Here is a 22,761-nt window from a genome sequence, read left to right as displayed (position 1 = left end):
TGGGCACAAATGTCACTCTCTAGATGTGCAAAGCTGGTTGAGACATACCCTAAAAGACTTGCCTTTCCCTGCAATTACAGCTGCGGTTCTACAAAAGTATTGACTCGGGGGCTGAATACAAATGCACACCACACTATTCAGATATTTATTTGTAAAAAAAATGTGAGCCATTTTTTCATTTTTCCTTCCACTTCACAATTATGTGCCACTTTTTGTTTTGGTCTCTCACATAAAATCCCAATAATATAATTTTTTTTTTTTTTTTGGTTGGAACATGACAAAATTTGAAAAACTTTAAGGGGTATGAATACTTTTCAAGTCACTGTATATTTCCAGGTAGATTGTATTTGTATAAAGACCACCATAAGGTAATGTCCATATGTGATACTAAGCCTTCATGATTGAAATAATGGAAATCGGATAAATAAAGGGGTGGTCCAGGGACAGTAAGGCAAGGGAGAAAAGGTGATGCTGCACATCCTCCAGCCTGGAAATGATGCAGGCTCGATCTGACTTGCTGCAGCTGCTGATGCACATTATGGGAAGCTATGCGTGTGCAGTGAAATCATGCTAAGCGTTTTCAGTATAGGAGAGGAGTCGTTATACCTTTGCAAGACTGGAGTTCAAGGTTGGAAATGATGCTATTCTCTGCTATTCAGGTACCATAAAAATCCAAACTACTCTACCCAACAAGAAAATATAAGCTATCTTAAAGGTCATATTCTAATTCTGAGTTAGCCACTTGTCTGGTTTACCACCTACTTGCCTTGCAATTTTCCGCTGCTTGGTATACATTTTTGCATTTTGTTTTTCTCTTTTCCCATAGGACCTATTTGAGCCACAAACTGCACTATTGAGATATGTGCTGGAGCAGCCCTACTCCCGGGATATGGTGTGCAACATGTTGGGACTAAATAAGGCGGTATGACAATACACCTAGACCTTTCTCTGCAAATCTTCCTCTATCCCTTACTTTTTTTATTTGCTATAGCAGACTGAACAAAACAGTTAAAATATTAGTCCCTCATATTTATTTTATTATCTTATGAGAGCCTTGAATTCTATTCCCTTTTTTTTTCCCTTTCTTTCTGGGACTTTGCCTGGGGATTTAGGTGGAATAAATAGTTGAAAAAACAACTTTTTGTTTGCATTGCTTTCCCCTTCCTATAAGGCCAGTCTCAAGAGAGCCCTTTGCCAGCCTAATGCACCACTAAATGACCACAAAATAATGCCACCTTCCTCCCCTAATGATTTTCTAACCAAGCACTAACTAAACATATTGATGGAATCCCTTCATACACCATTGGTGGGTATTCTCTGACTCTGGGCGTCTTGAGGCAGGCCTCATAGTCACTGTTTTGTCTTTTCTTTTTTTTCTTCCTTTATTTTTGTTCTGTCTTGTCCTGCCCATCCTCCAATGCTCTAGACCTTGAACATTGCTCAGGTATGTTCACAACCTTCTTCTTGTATTGTGACTAACAGTACTGCCGGCTGCTTTGTAGCCACTATTCCCACCTAACATACACCCAGTCATGGTTAGGGCTTGAAATTGGCCAGGCCGCAACATGCCAATTCTTTATGTACAGACAGACACCTTTTTAACATCTGTTTAAATGTACTTTAACACTAAAAGGAGATTCTGAAACATTCTGTAATGTATATAGTTCATCAAAAAATTTTTTGCGGGTTTGTGAGACTGAATAGAACTCAGTATCGACAAACTTTGTGACAGGTCTACAGTACTGCCTAGTATCATTATATCTTTCCTATCTTCCCTTTACTTAATCTTTACCTATTTTGGTAGCTTGTTTTTCTTGAGTTATTCTTTATTTTTTTGTAATCTTCTCAGCAAAGTTTCATATTGCATAAATGTAGCTTTATTTTATGAAATGTATATAATGCCATGGTTCTTTCCTATGCCTTTTGCATTTCTTTGCTGAGATGGTATTTAAAAAAAAAAAGGAACATTTGCTACTCAGTACCTAAAATGAATCCTAATGTGATAAGACATGAAAAATTATTTTTAGCTCTTTTTCATTATTAATCCAAAGATAGGAATCAACTGGTTTGATAAATTTAACACTGGTGTGCTTGGAATATGCATTTTATTTAGTAAACACCGCAAGTACAGCGTGAGGAAATTAGTAACTGTTTGCAAGAGGATTCCAAAAATACCCTGGAAATTTGACCATATGTGCTTGGCACCCTGTGGATCTAGGCATTTATTTTGGATAAAGGATGTGGGGTTTAGAATCTTGGTTGGGCTTTAGTGTTGTCTGTGTCCCCTGTTGGAAGATTTTTTCCTTCTTGAGCTGATAACTGGATTGTTTGTTTGTTTTTTTTTTTTGTTTTTTTATTACATTGAAGAAGGGTTAAAGTATTTATCAGGTTTCAATTGCTGTCTGTCCCCCTATGGGAAGATGTCAATTTTGTAAGAAAAAGTTCTTGCCTACAGCTAGGCCCCTTTCACATGGGCTTTCCGATCCGCCTGTCAATTTTTCAGGCGTACCGGATTGGATGCTCCATGCAGCCTCTACGCTGACACCCGCTGCTATCCGATCCGATCCTGTCCGTGAAATCTGGACGGATGTAAACCCTATTTTCCATCCATCTGGAGAATCGGATGAGAGCGGACAGGCGGTTCGTTCTCATCCGATCTCCCCATAGAGGAGAGCGGGGATCTGACAGCTCCATCTCTGCACACAGAGCGGAGACTGAGCTGTAACCCCCGCTGAGCAGAACAGACTCCGTCGGTCGCACCACCCATGTGAAAGGAGCCCAAGCCAGTAAAAAACACTTCTATACTCCCTATGATCTTAATTTTAGTTTATTGTTAAGGGTTTAACACCCTTAACATGGTTGTACACCTCAAATATGAAATCTGAACAAAGCCTATCCCTCCATAGTGTGTACTTGTCTCAATTCAGAGCACTAAGTGTAATTTCTGTCTGCTGCCTAATTCCTTTGCTATCTGCACTTATGACAAGATTTTTTCACACTAAGCGAAAAAAGGTGACAGAGAAAGACCTCCAGCACACAGCTTGTGATTGACGGGCTTTAGCTCTGTTCTTGTGTGCTGTGTAAATGGGGTGTGCCCCTTCCCTCCAATCAGCTCTGAGTTCTGCGGAGTGTAACTTTAGCTCCCTGCCCCCTGCTTTCTGAATGCTCACCCAAGCTGTAGAAATTCTGGACTTTGGATGTAGAGAAGAGAAGACTGCAGATAAACAGGTACAACCTATGTTGGAGAATTAATTTCATTTCTTTGTATCACTTGAGGCTAGTCACTTCATTGAGTATATGCAAGGGTTTACAACCACTTAATTTTGGTGATTTTAGGGTTTAGATGAACTCTAAAGAAGAACTTTTACTCCCCCCCCCCCCCCCCCCTCCCCATCGCCCAATAGCCAGTTTGCATTCAAAATATTTACTTGCACACTCACTGATCTAGTGATGTTCTCTAGGTAACTACCCCAGCACATCCAGTCTCTTGCTGCTATCTTCTTATGCCATCGGGAAGGGCGGCTGTCTCTTCTGGGTTCTTAAAGAGGTTGTAAACTCGTTAAAAGTTTTTTTTTTTTTTTCTTTTGCAACCTGCAAGAGAAAGACATAATGAGCTAGTATGCATCGCATACTAGCTCATTATGAAATACTTACCTTAGAACGAGCCCCCGCCGTGCCGCTCTCTTACCTGTATGACGAGCGACATGTTCAGTCGCCCGTCTTCCGGGATCGCGGCATCCGGCCATCTGATTGGCCGGAGCCGCGGTGACGTCACTCCTGCGCACGCGCGCGGGAGCCGACGGTCACGGCACGGGGCTCTGAAGGAACGGCACGATCAGCCGTACCTTCAGAGCGCATGCGCCAGTGACGTCACTGGCTGCATTAAAGGTAAATATCTCCTAAACCGTACATGTTTAGGAGATATTTACAGTACCTATAGGTAAGCCTTATCATAGGCTTACCTATAGGTACAACTTCCTGAGGAGGGTTTACTTCCTCTTTAAAGTCAGCCCCCTGATAATGTGAATGCGACTTGTTGGTACAGTCAAACCCCAAAACTCCTGTAGAAGCAGTGATTTTTAAGCCAGTCTGCATGGAGCCTAAAGCTGCCATTCCTTGACTTCCAGCCTGTATGCTATTGCAGAAGCATTAAAGCTGAAACATTTGCAGTTTGTCATGGGACTAGACTAGTATGTGCCCCGAGAATTATGGAATGACAAATTCTAGGAAAGACTTCAGAGAAGAGACGCAAGTTATGTTTTATAAGCAAATACTCTTGACAGGCATTACAAAATTACTCTTCAGATGAAACCTAAAGGCTACCTAAACCATTTGTCTGTAATCAGTACCTACTGTATGTCAATAGAACTGTCTGTATATACAGTCATGGTACATGCACTATGCCTATTTATTTAATTTCAGTTAATTGGTGGATGCGCTGTGTACAACTGAAGGCAAAACTTTGAATTGAACATCATTTTTTTTGGAAGTTAGGTTTTATTTCAAATTTATTGAAAAGATTAACCTAACATATAATCATTCCTACTGGATGAGCAGGACTAGTTAATTTCAAGCCCTAGAAAATAGGTTTTGCATGCTAGATAACATTGACCTTTTAGTGTTGTGTTGTGCATTTTCTTACAAAATGTGTGTCTTGGATAATAGCTTTCCTGTGCTAGTTTTGCTCAAGTGTTGTCGTCCAAGGGGTCACAAGCAGTCTCCAGTCTACATTTTAACATATAGAATTTTTTTTTTGCGAGGGATTTTTTTGGTATTCTAAGTAATGTGTGTGGATTTATGATGATGATATGGTGCTGGTTTTACCCTTTTCATGCTTCTAAGTGTGCCTCTACCAACGTGAACTGCAGCTGGCTCCAAATTCAGCAGCCTTTACTAATGGCCATCTCCAGCCTTTATTTTTTTATTTTTTTTATTTTTTGCTAAAGGGGAAAGGGTTGCTAAAACTGTTCCCACCACTTTCTGTTGGGCCACACACCTGTTAAAAGACAGGAAAAAGAGAAACTTCTCCACCCTCAAAAAAAAGGGAGGGGGGGGCAGACAGTTGATATGAGTTGTAACCTTTTCCCAATCTATATTAAACTAAAAAAAAAAGTGTTTCCTGGAGCTGCTCTTTTATTTGTTGCCGCTTTTAGTTGTATGCAATTCTCTCAGCGATAGTAATAAAAATAGCCATTTTTTATATAAATAGGTAGTTTAATAACTGAAACCCAGCTGACAGTGAGCCTTTTTTTTTTTTTTTTGGGGTGGATCACAGGGCACCTTTAGGGAAGTCTTTCATAGTTAAAAAAGAAAATTCAGTTAAAAATGTTATCGAGATTTACTGTATATTGTACTAATGTGGCAATTATTCCTGAAAATGTACTTTGGGGGTTGAATTCCATTAAAGATTCCATATGTCTGATTAGCTTCAGGTTGTTTTACACACGTGATCCTATACACCTTAAGGGCCCTTGGGTATCCTCCCACCGGAGTCCCAACACAAGGCAAAAAGCCTTGTTCCCTATAGAGCCAGCTCACACCACTGCACTGTGATGGTGTGGAGTCATGGACTGGTCCAACCTAGTGTGACATATTAATACAATTCTTAAAAAAAAAAAAAAAAAAAAGTAAACCACATCTTAGCGACATTTTATCCTCCCACACACACCGGTGGCTGTGCATGTAGTGCAGCTTCGGTTGTGAAAAGTTCGAAATTTTTCATTTTGTAACATTCAGATACTGAAAGTAGCATGAAATTTTAGACTATTTGTACTAGGGCACTGCAGTTATCCTTGCTAGAAGCATTCCAAGATGTGTGAAATCCTAAATGGAACAGAAACGGGGGATTGTTGTTGCCAGATAGTAGACTACGAGGATGTGCCATTGGCTTCCTTCTGATAGGCAGTAGTCATTGGGTGGTCTGTTCTGTAGAGACTACATGTTACTCTTTGTCACGGCATGTTTTGTCAAAATATTGTCAGTCTTGCATCTTTCAAGTTATTTTTGCTGCCAAAGAGCATGACGGGGTGATTTTGATCATACACATTTTAACGTGGCTGTCATTTTCCTCATCCCTTTTTTATGGCAAAAAACAAAAGAAAATGAAATGTGAGCTAGACCTGTGCTGCCTTGGGTGCACAGTGAGCAGTGCTATTGTTGGACAGGTTATTTCTAAACTCTTAATAATACAATAGCGTTCTGTTACTGCTTTGTATATATTTTGAAGAACAAAATATATACTTGACCCATTTTGCCTGTGGAAAGGGAAGCTGCAGTTCCTTGTTTAGACCTCTGCTTCTTTTATTCATCTCTGATGCATAACAAAGTAAATTAAAGCTGAATTCTGATGACAGGGCATTGATAGTGGATCTGTGTTCAGTGTATAATCGTCACTGCCTTTATCAATGTCCCTTACAGTAAGGATATTTGGTATAGATCTGTAGCTGTGTTTGTTCAAATTCTTGGCTCAGGAATGTCTTGTTTGATATATACAGTATATAATCTATATCTGGTTGTACAGATTGCCTAGCTTAAACAGGAACAGAAGATGCATTAAAAATGTATTGGTAACATAGATCTAGATCAAAAAGATAAAATGTGACCAAGGAAGAAAAAAAAAAATTCTTATGTAACTTTAATATGTTCTTATGGTAACATAGAACTATCAGTACCCCTGTCATGTTGGGTTCAGCTCATTTCTATCTGTACCTCATTCCATGCTTCTTGGCCTTTACTTTCCATCTTGCTATCTGTATTGTGTGTTATTTCATCTACTGGAGAGGAAGACTTCTGGAATACCGATTTCTGCTTTGCAGCACAAGCAGCGATGCCCTGTTCTGGAGGACCAACTGGTGGACCTGGTGGTCTATGCCATGGAGCGCTCCGAAACGGAGGAGAAGTTTGATGATGGTGGAACCAGCCAGCTGCTTTGGCAGCATCTTTCAAGCCAGCTAATATTCTTTGTGCTCTTTCAGTTTGCCAGTTTTCCACACATGGTCTTGTCCCTTCATCAAAAGGTATGGTGTGTTTAGAATGTCAAAACTATATTCTAGTTTTAAAACAGACATATATGTACTTGGAGAACTACTTAGACCACTGTTACTGCCTTCTGAACTTGCTATTTGCAGTTGCTTGGCTGTCTCTGGCTTCATGAATTAAAAACGCTAACCTTGGAAGAAGGGCAAAGCTAGCAAGCGTACTTCTCGCTCAGTGATACAGAAAGTAATAAAGCCAGAGGCAGAAAAACAGCTAGCTTTTTAGTATCTGATGGTGGCAGGGAGCATGTTGCACTCAGACGTTTTCTTTAAAGGGAATTTTTAGTGATTTTGTACATAACCTCTGTATTGTTTTTAGTTTAGAATAAAATTTACAATTTAAAAAAATGTTTAGCACATATATATATAATTGCATATTAATAGTAGTTCTATTTTTTTTTTTTTTTCAAGCCAGCAAGTGGAACTTTTGGCTCCTTTTGATATTTTGCAGGCTTCATTTTTCTTCTTCAGTGTAAAACCTGTTCACGGAACTCAGTAACTGAAGCTGAATTTTACATGCATATATGGGTGGATTAGGGAGAGCAGAGACTGATTATATTGACTTATTCCTTCAATAGAGGGCTTAGTCTGAAGTTTCAGTCAGAAAAAACAAAGCCTCAAAGAAAGAAATCACTGCTGTGGTGTCTCTTTTGCTAACCCTAAGGCTACGTTCACATGTAGGCGCTTTGAGGCGTTTTTCAGCTCTAAAGATCAGCTCAAAAAACGCCCAACAAGACAAATCCTATTCATTTCAATGGCCCCTGTTCACATCTGAGCGTTCCGAAGCCTTGAGCAAAACGCCCGCCACTCCAAAAAGTACATGAGCTTAATTTTGGGCAGATTACAGGCATTTTTGTAAGATGTCAATGCCTTCCCCCAAACACCTGCAAAAAAAACCCCATAAAAACGCCTGTAAAACGCCTATAATATAGCAACGCCTAGATGTGAACGTAGCCTAAGAATTGTGGTAGTTTTTTTGTAATGTATTAAAGGTTTATTTCAAGCCAATAAAGTTTGAACAAAGTAAAATTTTTGGGGGTTGTGAATTAGAAGGGGTGGATTGTTACCTGCAGAGGACCCCCTTAGGTACACAGACTCTCTGGGTATGTTTGGCTTGCATCAACAGACTTTTGTTTGCCTCAAGTCGGTTTTATATTCCCATATAAGTCTATGTAAATGCAAAACTCGCATGAAGAAAGTAAACTGCTGGTCAAATGCACTTGTCAGTGTGTCAAAGACAAGCTCAAAATCTATTGACACAGGCCTTAAATGTGATGCTGCAGGTCTGTGTTTGGATGCACCTAGATAAGTTAGAAATGGCAGAAATAAGGGAGCAAGCCTTGTAACAGGCCTTGTATAGTAAAGTGATGCAGTTACTCAGCAGATATTATCAAAATGAGCCCTATGCCCCTTACTTCTGATTAATAGACTTCATTACGCAGCCTTCCTAAAGGTATGCGTACATGGGGGCGTATGTCCTTTTAAAAGTGACTGATTCTATGGAGATCAAGACTGAACTGCTACAATGCATAAAAAAAACATGAACAAACTAGGGTGTCTGCATACGTGGGCACTTGAAGACTACATTACAAATCTAAAAAAACATTATTTGTTTTGTATATTTTTTTTTGTTTAGGACTAATTACAAGCAACTTCTACAAGTGCTTTGTCAGTTCATCATAACTTAAATTTTTTCACCGTAAGCACAGTAGGGCATAGTAAAGAGGAAGTATACTCCGATCCATTACTTGTACCTTTAGTATAATAAGGATTACCTATAGATACTGTAAACCTCCTTCTATCCTTTTGGCAATAGGTAGCCTGGATAGCAGATATCACTTTAACTCCTCAAATGTGTTTGCTCTATGCTTCCATCCCAGAAGTCCAACACCCACCCCCACTTCCTGTGAGCTCTTATTAACATAAATTTTATAGTGCTACACAATGGGTTATTGCTTGGCTTTGAACTGGCGCTCCTTACAAACCCCTTGGGTTCAAGTACAGGATAGGATGGAGGCTAATAAACTTATGGAACACATTCATCAAACCGCTTTAGGTTCCATGCATGTCTTCCATCATAAATGGATCTACAGGAATGTTGATTAACATATGTTTCCCAATGATCCTTTTCTCAATCCCCTGCATCGCTGGCTCCTTATTCAGGCCTTCTCTTTCTTTATCTTGGTTGTTGTGCACCTTTTTAATGCTTGTTTTTGTTAGTATGGTTATAACTATGCTACTGTGTACTGTCCTATTATTGATATACCTTTGTAGAACTACCTCAAGGTCGTATGATGTTTATCTCCAATCCTGTGAGCTGATATTGGATAATTCTTGAGATGCCTACTTTGCAGTACATGCTGTATTGTTATCGCAATTCGTTTAATAAAACAATTGTAAACTAAAATACGTTTCTTTCAGCTTGCAGGCCGAGGTCTCATAAAGGGCAGAGATCATCTCATGTGGGTTCTATTGCAGTTCATCTCTGGAAGCATACAGAAAAATGCTCTAGCAGACTTTCTTCCAGTTATGAAGTTGTTTGACCTCTTGTACCCAGAAAAGGAAGTGAGTCTTGCTGTTTTACACCAGTTATTGCATAACGAATTGCAGACAAGTTGCAACTTTCTGCTCACTCACATATTTGGTGAAAAGTGGAAGTTATGTATCTAATATATCAGAAATAATTTTAATTTAAATCTTACCACTATTTATTTAAAAAAAAAAAGGGAACAAGAGCAACACAGATACAATAATGTAAGGCATGTAAAGGTTGTTATATCAACAAAGGGATTTTATAAGTAACTTTTGAGGGTGAGTATAATTGGTTTAGTAGATGTATTTAGTAACAAATAATCAAATAAAATATTGGTGAACTATAAAACAAAAAAAGTGAGCACTGTCTCTATCCAATCTAAAAACATGTTGCTGTTTTTGCAGGAATTTTGGATGGAAGGAGGCTCTGATAGGATTCAGCAATTCTACCAACTGCAAACAGGGGGGTTTGCAACTTAGCACTACTGTAAAATCTTTGGACATTACATAGTTACATAGTTAGTGAGGTTGAAAAAAGACATCAGTCCATCCAGTTCAACCTATGATGTGTGTGTGTGTTTGCTTTTAACCGTACATTGTATACCCCTGTATGTTGTGGTCTTTAAGGTGTCCATCTAATAGTTTTTTGAAACTATCAATGCTCCCTGCTGATACGACTGCTTGTGGAAGAGAATTCCACATCTTTACTGCTCTTACCGTGAAGAACCCCTTACGCACTTTAAGGTTAAACCGCCTTTCCTCAAGTTTTAGTGAGTGGCATTGTGTCCAACAATCTCTAGAACTGACCAATTGAGAGTTTAAGGGAGAGCATTTATTGGGTTCTAGCGTATATGACCATTTTACACCAGGCTTAATGCCAGAAATGTTCAATAGTGGTACAGATTTGCCTCCTCTTGACCACATTTAGGGCCCTTTCACACGGGCGTTCCGCATGTCCGTATATCATCCTATTTTTTTGCGGATGATATACGGACATAATGTATGTCAATGGCATTGCGGATGTCAGCGGATGACCATTTTCGTCCTTTCAGTTCTGTTCCGTTTTTTGGAACGGAACAGTACACTATTTTTGTTCCATTTAAAAAACGGAACGGATGCAAAATCGGATGTCAGCAGTGTTATCTGCTGCCATCCGCAATGCCCATAGCCATACATTATGTCTGTATATCATCTGCAAACGGATGGGATGATATGCGGACATACGGAGCGGATGACACAAGTGTCATCCGCTCCGTGAAACAAAAAAAGTGCCGGAGCGGATCGCAACGCGGTCCACTCCTTGTGAAAGAGCCCTTAATGTGTTTATGAAAATCTGTTAGAATTAATTGAAATTTAAGGATGATTTTTTATACTCTGAAATTGATGGAAGATCATCTTCCTGTACTATGCAAACAGTTCATTTCCCAGGACAGTTAATAAATAAATAACTGTAGCAAAAAGTTGGTTAAAAATGTTGCTCTGAATTTTTTTTATTTTTATTATTTCTGAATAAATTTTGGTGTTTCGCCAACTAAATGGGAATATGTTGGTGGTTTGTGAGTTGGACAGAAGGTTCTATATTTGTCAGATTTATTTGAATTTTCCAAGTTTTTCCTGAAATGATGGGTGAATAATTGTACAATGTAAGGTAGCAAATTTCTAGGATTGTATTTAATCAGTAGTATGTTTGCAAATGCTGCTATTTTTAGTGTAGTGGGCCTAATAGGATGTCTTTAAATTTTGGGGTGATTTCTAAGAGTCTAACCTGACGCTATAGGGCTATGTTAAAAAAAAAAAAAAAAAAAAGAGTGGATATCTTGGCCTTGTCTCCCATTTTCATGTTTTTTTTGTTTATTGATGATGAGGGAGATTAGGGTGAAGTGCCTTGGTATTAAATATAAGTTCTAAATAAGTCAACAAAGTTTAACAACAACAAGAAAAGTTTAACATTTAGTGTTAACAAATCTCACAAGTATTTTACACACATACACTTACTCTACAGTCCAATGCTGTGCATTTCCTCCCTTATGTCCCTTAACCTCTTGATGATATTTGCAAAGTGTGTTTTTGACACTTTTATACTTTACATGTTTTAATGACCATTACAAGTATTCTTTATCTTTAAATTCACCTCCCATTGGTGCCCAACGTTGCTTCATCGAATATATTCAGATGTCTCCGACATATGCTGGCGATGCCATCCTGCTAAGGGCTCACTCTTGCTCATTTGGTGGGAATGTCCTCTAATTCATGACTTCTGGGATCACAGTTTGTGGCTTTATACTACTGTTACAGGTGTGATTGCCCCTAACATGCCAAAAACCACTTTGCCTTTTTTCTTACCGGATTTCTTTTATAAGAAATTAGAGGTTTCCTTTTACATTGGCTGATAGCAGCGAGATGGATTTTGTATTTATTTGTATATAATGTGCTCCTCTATGCTCAGGTGACTCTCGTAAGTGTTTATTGGATATTTTTTGTTTTTAATTGTGGTTGTTGGTATGTAAGTATTATCTGTGTCTGAAAATTTAGTATGCAAAAATTATATATATTTTTTCAATGCTTTTTATTGGATTTTTTGCATGAATATAAATAATATTGTAGACAGTATAGCGATACAAACCAAATAAAACCTAGTAGCAGGTATAAATGCTGTATAATAAGACAATTAACAGAGCTATGGAAGCTCAGTACTTGTGTAAGGAACATATTTGGAAAAATGGATTATGTTAAACAGGTGTTAGGTCCTAACCCAAGGTAACCATGGTTTCCATGCTTTTTTGAATGTATCTAGTCTATCAGAGCATATGGCTAGTGATTTTACGTACACAAAAGTGAGATTGATAGATGCAATCTCTTCAGAAAAGTTGGGAGCCTTGTGCAAAACTGTTTCCATAAACTTAGATTAAACATAAATTCACCCAATAACCTTTATGAATTGTTCTAATTAGACATGTTTTGGCAATTACTTCCTATCTTCACCTCCCCTCAGAATATGTATATGTACATATGTAAATATAAATACACGGGCTGATTCATGAATACCTGAGTACAATAAAAATTAGCACAATGTTGAAGTTGTGCATATAGGTCAATTACAATGCTTATAGTGAAAAAACTATCAGCGCAAGACTAAGTGAAATTCAAATGTGTATAAATGTGCTAGAATAAATCAATATATAAATCCGGCTGCATACACAAATTGTGTCCACACCTCACAACAAAAACATAAAAATCAAAAAACGTGCTGCGCCAGAAGTGCACAAAAATAATAAGTGATTAATGAATCAACAAGTGTTATCAACAAAATATAGTGTCCATCATATGTGCTCTGATGAAACATAAATGTTCATATAAAGTGCTCCAAAGTAATGATTAGTATATCCAGGTGATGACAGGACAGCCTCAATCCCTTGTGAATCAAGCAGGAACCACCAGTGTGTGAACTCCCTCCACCAGTAAGATTGGCCTCTCACCTTGATACCAGACCCAAACGGGCCAGCATGAGCATATCAGGGGATAAACAGACTATCACAGGTAACCTCTCCAGCCTTCACCTCCGGGGGTCGCCAGGACATAAAATAAAGATAAAGCAAAGATCTAGTGCTCTCTGAATGTAAATAATGACCTTTTATTGAGCATAAAGGGGTAACTCACATTTGTTGGGCACTCAGCCGTGCCTGCTGTTATGGCATTCAGTGTTAGAGAGTAGCACCCGAGCGATCGGCGTCAGGCACGCAGGCTCCGCCTCCCTATACGCGTTACGCCTGGAGCGTGGGCTCCGTTTGGCTTCTTCTACCGAAGAAGCCAAACGGAGCCCACGCTCCAGGCGTAACGCGTATAGGGAGGCGGAGCCTGCGTGCCTGACGCCGATCGCTCGGGTGCTACTCTCTAACACTGAATGCCATAACAGCAGGCACGGCTGAGTGCCCAACAAATGTGAGTTACCCCTTTATGCTCAATAAAAGGTCATTATTTACATTCAGAGAGCACTAGATCTTTGCTTTATCTTTATTTTATGTCCTGGCGACCCCCGGAGGTGAAGGCTGGAGAGGTTACCTGTGATAGTCTGTTTATCCCCTGATATGCTCATGCTGGCCCGTTTGGGTCTGGTATCAAGGTGAGAGGCCAATCTTACTGGTGGAGGGAGTTCACACACTGGTGGTTCCTGCTTGATTCACAAGGGATTGAGGCTGTCCTGTCATCACCTGGATATACTAATCATTACTTTGGAGCACTTTATATGAACATTTATGTTTCATCAGAGCACATATGATGGACACTATATTTTGTTGATAACACTTGTTGATTCATTAATCACTTATTATTTTTGTGCACTTCTGGCGCAGCACGTTTTTCAATTACAATGCTTGTTTAATATTTCTGTAATATGGAAGCTGAAATCTGATTGAATGCTAGCGTTTACTGGCTCCACAAAAAAAAAATCTGATCTGGAATCAGCCCAATACTTTTAAAGTAATAAAATGTTTTATATTACCTATTTTTCTAAGCGATAATGAAGGTTACAAGACAATAATGTCCACCTAAATTTTTGTTACTTAATTTTCTCTTTTTCCTATTGTTAGGATTAATGTCGTTTCTGATAAACTAATGTTGAACCTTGTACTTTGTGCTTACCTATGTTCTTTTTTTAGTGTATTCCAGTGCCGGATATCACCAAACCTCAGTCTACTCATTCCTTTGCAATGACCTGTATCTGGATCCATCTGAACAGAAAAGCTCAAAATGACAACTCCAAACTCCAGATTCCTATTCCTCATTCACTAAAACTACACCACGAGTATGTCACTAACTTTTATTATTAGATTATTTCATTATTGCAGTCCAAGCATTCAAAAATTATTCATAAAGAGTTAACTTTGGACTTGTGCAAAAAAAAAAAAAAAAATTAAAGCTGCAAACACAAAAGTGTGTCTCCCAGTAAACATAAATATAAATAGTGTTGCGTTACACCCAAATAAACGTAAATATCCGTGAAATGTGACAAAATTGATGTATTAAACACATATAAATTAAAAACTCTAGAAGGATATTCTAAAGTCCACAAAAAGTCCAAATCGTTAAATCCAGTGTAACCGTGATAAAGTACTCCTTAAAGTGTTAGTAAACCTACAACCGTAAAATCAGCTTGTTCTACTCACTGTGGAACATAACGGGTTAATCCTCTGCATTGTGTAAAAAGGCTGTTTGATCCTGTGTTCTCTGGTCCTCCTCTTCCACTGACCCCTTATAATTTCCTGCTAAAACCGAGTCCATGGAGTCAAACTTCACATGCTCAGTTTGGTGTGTGTTGCTAGAGGTGTGTTTTTTTTTTTTTTTTTTTATCTTGGGAAGAGTGCATATGATCAACACAGGGCCAGTAAGCACTCTCCAGACAGAGGGTCAGGGGTTTTGCAGTATCGTAGCACAGTCAGAAAACTCCTCGCGAGCTTTAACCAGTGCTTGGCTGGACACGGATAGAAGTTACACAACTGCTCTAACTGCTGATGAGAAAAGGGATTTAGCAGTTTATATTTACTAAAATATTTGTGAGGGATCCTCAAAGATTTGGATATTTTTTTTATAACCTAACCCTGACTTGTACTTCTCAACAACATTGTCCCTTACTTGTTTGGAGAGTTTCTTGGTCTTCATTGCAGTGTTTGGTTAGTGGTGCCTCTTGCTTAGGTGTTGCAGCCTCTGGGGCTTTTCAAAAAAGGTGTGTATATGTAATGACAGATCATGTGACACTTAGATTGCACACAGGTGGACATCATTTCACTAATTATGTGACTTCTGAAGGTAATTGGTTGTACCAGAGCTTTTTATGGGCTTCATAACAAAGGGGGTGAATACATACGCACATGGCAATTTTCTGTTTTCTATTTCTAAAAAATAGTTTATTTTAGTTTAGTATATATTTTTCTCATTTCACTTCAGCAACTTAGACTATTGTGTTCTCATCCATCACATAAAATTCAGATTAACAAAACATTGATGTAATGTAACAAAATAGGTAAAAAGTTAAGGGGGTGAATACTTTTGCAAGGCACTGTATGTTTTGTACATCAGTGCTCTAAAACATGAATGTTAGCATATATGAGGTTTGTCTATTTGAAAAGTATATTGCTGGAATTATTTTGTAATGTACCCACTTTTTTCCTTTTACTAATACCATGTTTTGGATCTTACAGGTTTTTGCAGCAGAGTTTAAGAAGCAAGAGTTTACAAATGAACGATTATAAAATTGCGTTGCTATGTAACGCTTACTCAACCAATTCTGAGTGTTTCACATTACCCATGGGAGTGCTTGTGGAAACTATTTATGGCAACGGAAATGTGAAGATATCGCTGCCAGGAACCAACTGTATAGCATCTGGGTCAACTACACCTCTTCCAATGAACTTGCTGGATTCACTTACAGTTCATGCAAAAATGAGGTATTAATCTGACATTTTATTCTACAGAATGTGACAGGAATAGATTTGTAACCGCGTTCTGTTAAAGTAAGCCTTGGGATACCAATACATAAACATTAAAGAGTAGCCAATCTTTAAAAGCTTGCAGTGTTGAAAGGCATACTGAAATGTTGCAAAAATTAAGGTCAAGTTGTCATTGCTGAGCAGTGGAAAATAAGCACTGTGTTCTTTTTATGGTGTAACTATTTAGCATAGGACAATGTAACATTATCATTGCTTCTAGACTCTTCTCTCGATCTAGATTTCAGTACTTAACTGGAAAAAGCACGCAGTCTGTCATGTCTTTACTCTTTGTGCATGTTTATTTCAAGTCAGACTTCAGCACTAAAATTAAAAACCGGATGACAACTTTTCAGCTTGCACCTTATAAACCCAAGTAAACAATGACATCTACATTCCCTCTTTTAAACAAGTAGCTTTAGTCATCAGCTACTCAGTTTAATGATGTTGGCATCCTCGGATTACATTTCATTTAAGTTAGTATTTAATACATAAATTTGCCATTTTTTCAGCTTGTAGATTGTTTATGTACTGGTATTTGAGAGAGAGACTTCTGTGAGTAGTATACATTGATGGAGAGAACATAGGGGGCTTTTAAAATACCCAAGAAAAAAAACCTATCACACAGACCTAGTATTTATTAAAGATTTTTGTTTTAAAACCTAGTTTTTATTTTTTTTATTTTTTTTAACACATTTACAGAACTGATAAACGTTGTTAGTGTTGTAACATTTGTTATCCATTTTACGTGTAAAAAAAAACTTGTCTCAGGATAGGCAAATTATTATTGAGAATACGATACAGCAACAAGCATGGCAAAAAGAAACATTAATTGGAGGATACACACTTTAGGGTTTTTTCACCCACTGAGATTATTATAGACTGCGCTCCCAAATTGTAGTGTATAGAAGCTAAATAGCTGGCATATGATCACCGTGAAGTAAAAAGCATAAAATTGACATAAAAATAACTAACACCAATGTGATGTGAATATTGTTAATATATACAAAATAATAGTTCATGGAGTAAACAAAGTTTAAGTGGGATCCAACTAAAGTAAAATGTTCATCCACCAGAAGTGTTGTCCTTTCCACCAACATATAGATGTACTGCGCAGTCACCAGACTCTATTGACTCCTATTACAGGGAGTCAAAAACAGCAATGGGGTATTTCCTGAAGTTCACAGGCTGGTCACCATACATCTGAATCCAGATTGCTGCAAACATCCACCCAAATATCCTGGTGTAGGAAATCCTCTGAAGATGCATAACGCAGCACTCCAGCACCGTAATACACACACACAGTATGGGTGTACAGATTAAAGGGGAGAGAGAAGAGAGCTCTCGTTGTGTAGTATTTTTGACTTTTATTTAAAAGCCAACAATATTGCACTTACATTTGAGTACAGATAAATCCAGCATTAAAAACAATTGCACTCTAACTATAGGAAGTGATGTATCCTGGAGTGAGTTTCCACCCCTTTTTTTTTTTTCATTCAGCCTGCTGGGCTGAAATCACTGTACTAACTCAATGGATGTTAGTACAGCAACCCCCCCCCCCCCATCACTGTGCTTTGTGTTCTGATGGGGTACTGCCCCCTTTCTGGACACACGGATCACCGCTTGCAGCCATTGGCTGCGAGTGCTGATCGGCTGCTTATTGCTGCTGGTTTTCCAAGATGCCAGTTCAACAGAAGCCAGACAGACTGCTGTACACACTGGCAGAATATGGTCTGGTTTCTGTTGAACTGGTCGATATTTGTCCCGTATGTACCAACTCTAAAGTTATTGTAAGGGACAAAAAAAAAAGATATCTTGCTCAAAAAAATTACACTTTTAATCAGAGTACAGCATCAAGTCAATTAAACTCCCGGGATATTGATCTGGTTCGTTAAGTAGCAGTCGGGTTGCTAATCAGTTTTAGCTGCTTAGGTGTTAATGAGATGAACAGGTGCACTAGATTGGAAACAATGAGACAACCTCCAAAACAGGAATGAATTTACAGGTGGAGGTCACTGACATTTTTTCCCCTATTCATCTTTTCTGACTGTTTTAACTAGTTTTGCATTTGGCTAGGGTCAGTGTCACTACTGGTAGCATGAGGCAATACCTGGACCCTATAGAGGTTGCACAGGCAGTCCAACTCCTCCAAGATGGCACATGCTATTGCCAGAAGGTTTGCCAGCACAGTCTCAAGAGCATTGAGGAGATTCCAGGAGACAGGCAGTTACTCTAGAAGAGCTGGACAGGTCCATAGAAGGTCCCTAACCCATTAGCAGGACCGGTATCTGCTCTTTTATGCAAGGAGGAACAGAATGAGCACTGCCAGAGCCCTAAAAAAATTACCTCCAGCAGCCCACTGCTGTGAATGTCTGACCAAACAATCAGAAACAGACTTCATGAGGGTGGCCTGAGGGCCCAATGTCCTCTAGTGGACCCTGTGCTTACTGCCCAGAACCGTGGAGCTTGATTGGAATTTGCCATTGAACACTAGAATTGGCAAGCCTGGCGCCCTGTGCTTTTCACACATGAGAGCATGTTCACCCTGAGCACATGTGACAGATGTGAAAGGGTCTGGAGAAGCAGTGGAGAACGTTATGCTGCCTGTAACCTCATTCAGCATGACCTGTTTGGTGGTGGGTCAGTGGTGGTCTGGGGAGGCATATCCATGGAGGGATGCACAGACCTCTACAGGCTAGTCAATGGCACCCTGACTGCTGTTAGGTATTGGGATGAAGTCCTCTGACCCATTGTCAGACCCTATGCTGGTGCAATGAGTCCTGGGTTCCTCCTGGTGCACGACAATGCCCAGCCTCATGTGGTGAATTGATACCATTGAACGGCCCCCATGTTCGCCTGACCTAAACCCAGGAGACCACCCCTGGGACATTATGTTTTGGTCCATCTGACGCCGCCAGGTTGCACCTCAGTCTGTTCAGGAGCTTATGCCTTGGTTCAGATCTGGGGGAAAATCCCCCGTCTCCTTAGAAGCATGCCCCGATGTTGTCAGGCATGCATACAAGCACGTGGGGGCCATACAAACTACTGAGTATCATTTTTGAGTTGCTGCAATGATATTTTGGCAAAATGGACTAGCCTGCTGCATAATTTTTTCACTTTGATTTTCAGGGTGTCTTTGAATTCATAATTTTCATTTCCATCCAACGATGTGGCATCCTTTTATCAGTATAGATATCCAGCATGAGATTTTTTCCCCATTCAGATCTGATGTGTTTTCAAAGTGTTCCTAAGTGTTCCTTTAATTTTTTTTGTGTGTGTGTGTATTTGTATAGATAGATGGATATGTGTGTGTATGTATGTATATATAATATAATGAAATGGGGAAGGGGGAGGGTTGCGGCACAAAAAGTAATTTTTATTCCACATATAAAACTGCATAATTGTATACGTATTTGCTGGTAATGGGCTATTATCGGTAGCGCCCTTCTTCAAACGCGAATACACAATAACCTTAGTCTCAGTCAGAAAATATATATCTATGAGCGAAACGAAAAACACAACAGGCATGATGAACAATCTATATCGTATCCGGCACCTATTGTCCAAAAACATACAAAAAAATGAAAATATAAATAACATTTAATACATAATCATTGAAAAAATAATAAATATATATAATATACATACATACACACACACACATACACACACACACACACACACACACACACACACACACACACACACACACACACAAAATCCCAACTAAATAAATAAATACAAATCAAAATTAGAGTTTAGCCTTTTCGGGCTAATAGTATCTAAACAATGGATCCAGCTTACTTCTCATTTCTTTAACCACTTAAGCCCCGGAGGATTTGGCTGCTAAAGGACCAGGGGTTTTTTTGCGATTTTTTACTGCGTGACTTTAACGGACAATTGCGCGGTCGTGCGACGCTGTACCTAAACGAATTTGACGTCCTTTTTTTCCCACAAACAGAGCTTTCTTTTGGTGGTATTTGATCACCTGTGCGATTTTTTGATCACGCGCTATAAACAAAAAAAGAGCGTAAATTTTGCAAAAATAACAATATTTTTCACATTTTTTTATATGAAATTCCCCAAAAAAAAAAGTAAAAATCAAAATTTTTTAACATTTTTCGGCCAATTTGTTTTATGCTACCTATGTTTGGTAAAAAAAATCGCAAAAAGCGTATTTTGATTGGTTTGCGCAAAAGTTATCGCGTTTACTAACAAAGAGAAAGATTTTTGTCATTTTTGGTGTTTTTTTTTTTAACGCGTAATGGCGGCGATCTGCGATTTTTTTTTTCGGTACTGCGACATTGCGGCGGACAGATCGGACCCTTGACTGACATTTTTGACACTTTTGGGGTTACCAGTGACATTACTGCAGTAATCAGTGCTATACATATGCACTGTTACTGCAAAAATGACACTGGCAGGGAAGGGGTTAACTTTATTGGGAAGGGAGGGGTTAAGTGTGTCCTAGGGGCGTGCTTTCTACTGTGTAGGGACATTGCTATTGGTGTAAAAGCAAAGATCAACCGTTCTACATAGTAGAACGGTCAGATCTTTACTTTTACACAGGGAGAACTGACAGGCAGCTTGTTTACACAAGCTGCTCTGTCTTTCTCCCTTCACAGGAGCGATCGTAGTGTGGCCGGCGGACATCGAGTCCGCCGGTCACACGCACTGACTTGCCTGTGAACGAGCCGCGGCGGGCGCGCGCCTCGGCGGGCGCGCGCCCGCTCGCTATAGGCTCGCAAGTCAGTGACAGGCGAGTGACGTACCGATACGTCACTCTGCCTGGCCGGGGCTGACCGCCGCAGTATATAGTCGTGCGGCGGTCGGCAACCGGTTAAAAGGAGTTCCCTGTTTCCACCTCACCTATTCCTGGTTATACATATATTTGAGTTGTGAGACCGAATGTCTTCTTTTCAAGAAAATTCCTCGATAATGGTAATTTTTATCTCATTTGTCCCTAATGGAATACTTGTGGCGGGCAATCTGTTCTTTAACTTGGAGTGGTTTCTCCAACATATAAAAGCCCACAAGGACATTTTATGATATAAATTACGTAAGAAGATAAACAGGTGTAGTGATCCCTTATTGTAATATTATATCCCTTTTGAGGATGGGAAAAACAGTTTCCTTTTTAATCATGTTGGCACAATGTATACACCTTAAACATGGGTGAGAACCATTGTTACGTGGACCTAAACATGTAACAGGGTCCACTTGTGGGCGATATTGATCAGATTTAACTAATCTGTCATGCAAAGTTCTTCCTCGTCTATAAGATGGTAAAGGTGGAAATACAAATTTAGAAATATGTGAGTAATTAGAACTTAAAATAGACCAATGCCTTTTCACAATATTAAATACCCGATGTGAAAATGGATGAAGTTGGGAAATAAAGGGTATCCTGCACCTGGTTACCCTTTCTTTCTTATTTCTAAAATGTTTAAGTTCTTTTTTAATAATATCATTGGGATATCCTAATTCTTGAAGTCAGTCCTCCATCTCATCTCCCGTTTCTCGGAATCACTCATAATCCTCGAGACACTGGTGAATTGACTGTGAGGGATCGACCTAAAGACACCTGGAGGATGAAAGCTACTATAATGTAAGAAGAGATTATGATCCGTGGGTTTCCAATAGAGGTCACTTATAATATGTCTACCATGTATGGATAAACTAAGTATCTAAAAAAGGAATCTTGGTCTCATTTACACTCAAATTAAATCTCAAACCAGGAACCAAGTAATTTAAATTAAATAAGTGCAATGACTCCATGTTGCCCACCCATATGGCAAACACGTCATCAATGAACCTGTAGCAGCAGGCACAGTTATTAATAAATCACAATTATAGATGAATGCATCTTCAATCATACTCCTAAATGCATTAGCATATGGGAGGGGGGGTGACATTCGAGCCCATCGCTGCTCCAATCAGTTGTAAGTAATATATATGTGTCCTTAAATAGAAAAAAGTTTTCTTGTAAAACTATATTTAATAGCTCCAATAAAAAGGCAATTTGATCTGTATCATAATTCTTTGATCGAATTAAAAGTCGTTGGCATGCCTCTCTCCCTAATTAATGTGGAATGGCTGTATAAAGATTATCTATATCCCATGTGACCAGCACAGAACCAGGCACACAATCCACCAATTATGTATTTTATCCAAAAAGTCTTGTGTGCCTCTTGTATATGAACAAGTCTGAACCACCAAGAGGGTCAAACACGTATCCAAATATTTAGCTATAGGCATAGTAACTGATTCTGTGCTGGACACAATTGGGCGGTCTAGGGGGTTTATCGGATCCTTCTAGATTTTGGGTAGTATATATATGATGGCAGTGACTGGAAACTCGGGGACAAGAAAAGATTGTGTAGCTTTATCTATAATACCTTGTTGTAGTGCATGACTTACTACTACTTTATTTCTATTTCATATCCTGCATGTGGGATTATGATGCAAACATTTATAAGTTCTAGTATCTGCTAGTTGTCCGAGAACTTCTCCCTCATATTGCACCGTATCCATAATCACAATGCCTTTATCGGCTGGCTTGATAGTAATATCCTGTCTAGCAGAAAGAGCTTTAAGAGTACTAATTTTTGTCTGAGTAAGAATATTAGGTATATGATCCCTCTTGGATGAAAAGCTTAATATTCTCTTCCATCTTAGCAGTAAAGAGTTAAGCTGCTGCACAAGGTCGGCGGAAC

The 22,761-nt window shown here is 39.0% G+C and overlaps 1 protein-coding gene across 1 annotated transcript in view; it reads left to right on the top strand.

Annotated features, from left to right (window-relative positions):
• The window catches only part of MED23 (mediator complex subunit 23), a 170,293-nt gene that overhangs the window by 42,693 nt on the left and 104,839 nt on the right, over window positions 1–22,761 (top strand). Inside the window, 6 exon segments of the mRNA XM_082252280.1 lie at window positions 827–922; window positions 1,427–1,444; window positions 6,816–7,016; window positions 9,456–9,599; window positions 14,222–14,367; window positions 15,761–16,006. Coding sequence (XP_082108406.1) covers window positions 827–922; window positions 1,427–1,444; window positions 6,816–7,016; window positions 9,456–9,599; window positions 14,222–14,367; window positions 15,761–16,006 — 851 coding nt within the window.

This window comes from Pelophylax lessonae, assembly GCF_965119305.1.
Source record: "Pelophylax lessonae genome assembly, chromosome: 3".
In the NCBI taxonomy this organism is placed as follows: Eukaryota; Metazoa; Chordata; class Amphibia; order Anura; family Ranidae; genus Pelophylax; species Pelophylax lessonae.
Note: the sequence above shows the minus strand (reverse complement) of the source record. Positions and strands in the feature narration are given on the sequence as shown.